Source organism: Ranitomeya variabilis, chromosome 3 (assembly GCF_051348905.1).
Source record: "Ranitomeya variabilis isolate aRanVar5 chromosome 3, aRanVar5.hap1, whole genome shotgun sequence".
Classification (NCBI taxonomy): Eukaryota; Metazoa; Chordata; class Amphibia; order Anura; family Dendrobatidae; genus Ranitomeya; species Ranitomeya variabilis.
This window is the reverse complement of record NC_135234.1, coordinates 293683002-293689909: the sequence shown is the minus strand read 5'-3', so window position 1 is coordinate 293689909 and position 6908 is coordinate 293683002. Positions and strand designations below refer to the sequence as shown.

At 45.8% G+C, this 6908-nt stretch overlaps 1 protein-coding gene across 1 annotated transcript; it reads left to right on the top strand.

Moving 5' to 3' along the window:
* Nucleotides 1–347: 347 nt before the first annotated feature.
* On the top strand, nt 348–3095 carry LOC143818178 (uncharacterized). The gene is made up of 2 exons (XM_077299575.1): nt 348–1318; nt 1477–3095. Exon 2 carries the CDS (start codon nt 1971–1973, stop codon nt 2883–2885), a length of 915 nt encoding a protein of 304 aa, XP_077155690.1. The 5' UTR covers nt 348–1318; nt 1477–1970; the 3' UTR covers nt 2886–3095.
* The last annotated feature ends 3813 nt before the right edge of the window (nt 3096–6908 follow it).

Sequence of the window (6908 nt, the reverse complement as noted above, 5' to 3'; positions counted from 1 at the left end):
TAACACTGGAGAACACTGGGCATCTGACATATCTACTACATACAGAAGAGCAGTCACCCCAGTAATGGGTCCATGAGAACACTGGAGAACACTGGGCAACTGACATATCTACTACATACAGAAGAGCAGTCAGCCCACTAAGGCTGGTTTCACATTGGCGTTTGTTGCCACAGCGTTTGTACCGCATATAAACGCATGCGTCGTGTTTTCCTATATTTAACATTAAAAACGCATGCGTTTTTTTGTTCGCGTTTTGCCGCATTTGACGACGCATGCGTCGTTTGCGGCTTGGCGCGGAAATGCAACATGCAGTAATTTTTGGCGGCGTCTATTTGCCGCCAGGAAACGCATGTGGTCGATTGCGCAAGGATTGCGACAAAAAAATGCATTGCTGTCTATGTAAACGCATGCGTTTTTTTGCACATGCGTTTGGTTGCGTTTTTGAATGAATGCGTTTCAATTGAGAAAAACATGTCTAGACACTGATAAGCCACCCCCCACCATCAAGGTGATAAAAGGGAGGGTGTGGACAGTTGCAGGTCACTTCTCACCAGACACTGAAGCAGACGAGACGCAGGCTACATCCTTGAAAGGAAAACAAGACACTGAACAATGTGAGTATATCCTATCCAATGCCTTCATTTTCTATTTTCTGTCTCTACATGTCCTAATTTCTGCCATTTCTTTCTTTCTACATGCATCAGAATGTCTTCTTCGGATTCTTCATCTGGTGAGGAGTTTCGGCCAGGACAGTCCGAAGTGGAGCATGTCCTCAGTGAGGTGAGTACTTGCCTCGTCAGATTGGTAAGTATTCACTGTCACATCGACACATGTGACAATTTGATTTTTTCTGTTTTTTAGAGCTCTTCTACTGCGGCTGAGACAGGGCAGGAGCAGCGGAGTCAAGGTCCGGTGGAAAGGCGGCAGCGGGTACGTATACAAGGCTGACTGTCCTCCGTGTATTATTCTTGAATCTTCCTTTCTTTACACTCGTATTTCTTTACTTTTTTCTTCTGAAATCCTTTTGTATGTTGACTTTCCTATTCATGCCATTTCTCAGCATCTTTTTTCTTTCTTTTCCTTATGTAAATTGAGCAAACTTTAATGACTTTCTTTAATTTTTAGGTTTCACAACGGGAGGATGACCTAATTGAAAATGACCTCCTTATCACCCTGGTCCAGGAGCGAGTCCCGTTGTGGGACATCCGGGATCCACTGCACTCGAACAACATCACGATCCGGCGGTTATGGAATGAGGTGGCCCAAGCGATGTGGGATGGCTGGGACAACGCCCCGACACGGGTCCGAGCTGCATTTGGTAAGTATTGCACTGCAGTGTGAAGCAGCAGAGACCTTGGTCGTGCTCACTCGACTGTGTGTGATGAAAGAAACTCTCAGGAGTTTCTCTCATCACACACAGTTGTGTGAGCATGGCCAAAAGTCCTTTTTCTGACCACAATTTTTTTTTTTTAACAGTATCCAAAGTCAAAACACTTTGGCGTTCGATGAAGGACCGCTTCAACAAGGACCTGCGTCAAGAGAGCCATGTTCCCAGTGGTTCAGGAGCAAGGATCAGACGTTACAAATACCATCGAGTACTGTCATTCTTAAGACCGGTCCTTGCCCAGAGAACGTAAGTATTTATCACGTGCATTAGGTTGTATTGTATTGCCATAATCTGTATTTTTTAATTCCACAGGATTTTGCGTCTGGTAAATTTTTGATATTAATTTTCTTTTTCCTTTTTTCACAGCACATACAGCACGACTGTTGGCCCAGGTTCTGGAGCGGTCCTTCATCCGACAGCCACGAACCCGTCCCAGCCATCCAGCAGCGCAGCAGCAAGTGGGCCTTCCACACTAACTGGAGACCAGGGAGCTGGTCCATCAGATCTTCCCCTTTCGCAGTCCTCTTCCACTGCCCCCTTTTTTTTGGGCTCATCCCGGCAGAGGGCTTCGGACAGGTCACTCATGCCCGAGTTTTTGCACTTGAGCTCGGTTTTACACGATGCGATCAAGGCTTTGGGTGACCGAATGGATGCTTCGCATAACCTCTTAAATGCACGTATCCAGGAGGTCAGCAACAGCCTTGATCAAGTGAAAGCCGATCTCCAGAGGCCAGCACATCATTTTTTTAATCAAATTGAGCAGGGCATGTCGGAACATCTTACTCCTGATCTCCAGCTGAGTGTCATGCAGGCCTGCAATGCTGCTTACGTGCAGGCTATGCAGCAGAGTCTGTATTTTCAGCAGACAGTGGGGGCATATCCACCTGTGCCTTCACTGTCACGCTTGATGTCGACTTCTGCTGCATCCCACTGCACGGCCACCTCAATTCCTTCCACAGCCGGACACCACTACAGTACCACCACCATGCCGAGTGCAGTTAGACATCCCACCGCCACCACCATGACATCCGCTGCTCCTGCTTGGACCTCCTCCACTGACACCACGATGCAGCAGGACCCTGGCATGGCCTTCCGTACCGCCTCCTCCACGATGCAGCAGGACCCTGGCATGGCCTTCTGTAAAGCCTCCTCCACGATGCAGCAGGACCCTGGCATGGGCTTCCGTACCGCCTCCTCCACGATGCAGCAGGACCCTGGCATGGCCTTCCGTACCGCCTCCTCCACTATGCAGCAGGACTCTGGCATGGCTGCACGCTCTACGAGCACTATGGACTCTGGCCTGGCTGCACGCTCTACGAGCACTATGGACTCTGGCATGGCTGCACGATCTACGAGCACTATGGACTCTGACACAGTGCAGCCGGACCCTGACAGGTCACCCACCACCACGCCATGCCATATGAGCCCACCAAGACCTCCCACAACCAGGCAAACAAAAAAAAAAAACACAAAAAAAACAAAAAACAAGGACTCTTAACATTCCTCCCCCTTCACCTCCCAATGTGTCTGTAATGTCAGGTTTGTCTCACCCTTCCAGTGCGTCTGAAGCCTCTCATGTGTCAAGCCCCATCCCCGAACTTCCAGACCCTTCTAGTTTCATTGCCCCTTCTCCTGCCACCTCTGCATCGTCCACGGTTAACCAGGCCTCAGTTCTTCACACCCCCCGTTTACATCACTCTACCCCAAGCCGGCGCAGTAAAAAATAATTTTTTTCCTGTTGTTAAAATAAAAAAGTTTGATTTGCCACAATTATGTTTGGTTTATTGTGTCTTCTGCCGCCGGCAACACACCGTGCGCCATGAAACTTCGCCACACACTAATTTTTTGGGCCACATCATATCTCCTCTAGTTAAAAATAAAAAGACTGCAGCTTTATGTGTCTTTAGTATACAGATATGAGGTGGCCCAAAAAATATTACATGTACAGTGGGGCAAAAAAGTATTTAGTCAGTCAGCAATAGTGCAAGTTCCACCACTTAAAAAGATGAGAGGCGTCTGTAATTTACATCATAGGTAGACCTCAACTATGGGAGACAAACTGAGAAAAAAAAATCCAGAAAATCACATTGTCTGTTTTTTTATCATTTTATTTGCATTTTATGGTGGAAAATAAGTATTTGGTCAGAAACAAAATTTCATCTCAATACTTTGTAATATATCCTTTGTTGGCAATGACAGAGGTCAAACGTTTTCTGTAAGTCTTCACAAGGTTGCCACACACTGTTGTTGGTATGTTGGCCCATTCCTCCATGCAGATCTCCTCTAGAGCAGTGATGTTTTTGGCTTTTCGCTTGGCAACACGGACTTTCAACTCCCTCCAAAGGTTTTCTATAGGGTTGAGATCTGGAGACTGGCTAGGCCACTCCAGGACCTTGAAATGCTTCTTACGAAGCCACTCCTTCGTTGCCCTGGCGGTGTGCTTTGGATCATTGTCATGTTGAAAGACCCAGCCACGTTTCATCTTCAATGCCCTTGCTGATGGAAGGAGGTTTGCACTCAAAATCTCACGATAGATGGCCCCATTCATTCTTTCATGTACCCGGATCAGTCGTCCTGGCCCCTTTGCAGAGAAACAGCCCCAAAGCATGATGTTTCCACCACCATGCTTTACAGTAGGTATCGTGTTTGATGGATGCAACTCAGTATTCTTTTTCCTCCAAACACGACAAGTTGTGTTTCTACCAAACAGTTCCTGTTTGGTTTCATCAGACCATAGGACATTCTCCCAAAACTCCTCTGGATCATCCAAATGCTCTCTAGCAAACTTCAGACGGGCCCGGACATGTACTGGCTTAAGCAGTGGGACACGTCTGGCACTGCAGGATCTGAGTCCATGGTGGCATAGTGTGTTACTTATGGTAGGCCTTGTTACATTGGTCCCAGCTCTCTGCAGTTCATTCACTAGGTCCCCCCGCGTGGTTCTGGGATTTTTGCTCACCGTTCTTGTGATCATTCTGACCCCACGGGGTGGGATTTTGCGTGGAGCCCCAGATCGAGGGAGATTATCAGTGGTCTTGAATGTCTTCCATTTTCTAATTATTGCTCCCACTGTTGATTTCTTCACTCCAAGCTGGTTGGCTATTGCAGATTCAGTCTTCCCAGCCTGGTGCAGGGCTATAATTTTGTTTCTGGTGTCCTTTGACAGCTCTTTGGTCTTCACCATAGTGGAGTTTGGAGTCAGACTGTTTGAGGGTGTGCACAGGTGTCTTTTTATACTGATAACAAGTTTAAACAGGTGCCATTACTACAGGTAATGAGTGGAGGAAAGAGGAGACTCTTAAAGAAGAAGTTACAGGTCTGTGAGAGCCAGAAATCTTGATTGTTTGTTTCTGACCAAATACTTATTTTCCACCATAATATGCAAATAAAATGATAAAAAAAACAGACAATGTGATTTTCTGGATTTTTTTTTCTCAGTTTGTCTCCCATAGTTGAGGTCTACCTATGATGTAAATTACAGACGCCTCTCATCTTTTTAAGTGGTGGAACTTGCACTATTGCTGACTGACTAAATACTTTTTTGCCCCACTGTATCTCCATAATCTCTTTTGGTCTGTGCTTAGTGTGCCAGTCTGAAGAGAAAATGGTGGAAATACAGTGCAGACCTCTACTGAACAGGTCAGGTGTCAAAAAACTCATTAGTTATTGACACCTGACCTGTTGAGTAGAGAACTGCCTTGTATAACCACCATTTTCTCTTCTTATATTACACACAACTTGAGTTACAATGGTGGTCACACACTACATATCTATGCTCACCTGCACAGGTGTCAGAAATAGTGAATTCATGAGCCTGTATATGTTTATCATGAATTCATTATTTCTTACACCTGACTTGATGACTGTAGATAGTGTGACAGTGATTGTCTCTTCAGCTTGTGTCAATGGATACAGGAGAAGAGAATCATGACGCAATGACGTCAACAAGCTTACCAATAAAGCAACATGGCTGCCCTTACTAGCAGTATGTGGCCAGTGTTTTATATGAGTATTTGTAAGCCAAAACAAGGAGTGGAACAATTAGGTAAATTATGATATTAACATAACAACTAGCACCTCTGCTTTTATCACCCACTCCTGGTTTTGGATTACAAAAACTGATATTAAATACAGATCAAATACTGCCAGTTTTAGGACAGCCTGGGTTTGGAGAGGAAAAAAATAGGAGACATGGTCAACTCAGCCAAAACTAAAGTTCATTAATGAGAAATATTATCATTGTAGAAAATAACCGGTACATATCGAATTACAACAGGACTTTTACACTACATTGTCCTGCCATGAGACACGTCCAATATCTGAATCAAAAAAGGCCGCAAATTGGTCCCGCATGTGACCAACTGCTGCAGTTGACCGCAGCGGGTGATGCTGGAAATCGGGCAGTGGGTGTGCAACTGGTTCATCCAGTTCAATGTTGGGTTGCTCCTTAACCATTATATAATTATGCAGAACCACACAGGCTTTGACCACCTCGTCGACTGTTTCCACTTTTAGATTTATGGCTGATGCAAGAATGCGCCATTTAGCGACCAGAATGCCAAAGGTACACTCCACTGTTCTTCGGGCCCTGGTCAGTCTGTAGTTAAAGATCCTTCTAGTGTGGTTCAAGTCCCGACTGGAATAAGGCTTCAGTAGGTTTTCACACATCTGAAAGGCCTCATCCCCAACCATAACAAATGGCATCGGTGGTCCTTGAGTGTTGGGAAGAGGTTGTGGCGGGGGAAAATTGAAATTTTTGCCATACACACGGCGGCCCATATCTGAGTTCTTGAAAGTCTGCGAATCGTTGCCACGGCCAAAAGCTCCAATGTCCACGGCGATGAAGCGACAGTTCGCATCGGCTATTGCCATGAGCACAACAGAAAAATATTTTTTGTAATTGAAGTACTCCGATCCTGTTCTGGCTGGTTTGATAATGCGAATGTGCTTTCCATCCACCGCTCCTAAACAGTTGGGGAAATCACACACACTCCAGAATTTCTCCGCAATTTCTAGCCACATGTCCGAGGTGGGTAGGGGTATGAACTCATCCCAGAGTACATTCCACAAAGCCCGGCAGGTGTCCGCAACTATTCCAGACAGGGTGGATATTCCAAGCCGGTATTGGAAGTAAAGGGATGATAAACTCTCTCCGGTGGCCAGAAATCTGTAAGAAAAACACAAAAACCATTACAATCTATTCTTTTTATGGTGTGGTTACGCTAAGGAAAGAAAGGAAAATACCCCAAAAATACATGTCAGAAAACAGTAAATTTGGACTATCATTGGTTTAGATTTGGAACGTACCTTAATGTAACCAGCAGACGTTCCTCGGGTGGAATCGCTTTACGGAGCTGGGTGTCCTGTCGCCGTATGGCTCCTTGGACACGAGACAGCAAATCCAGGAATGAGTCTTGCGACATTCGTGTGTATTCCTGGAATTTCTCCGGGTTGGCATTAAGCTCGGCATAGAGCGTGTGGTAGGCTCCACGGCTCTCACAGGTCCTTCTCAAAAAATTAG

Coding starts and splice junctions, on each gene's coding strand:
- LOC143818178 (XM_077299575.1), top strand. CDS start 1,971: ATGCCCGAGTTTTTGCACTTGAGCTCGGTTTTACACGATGCGATCAAG.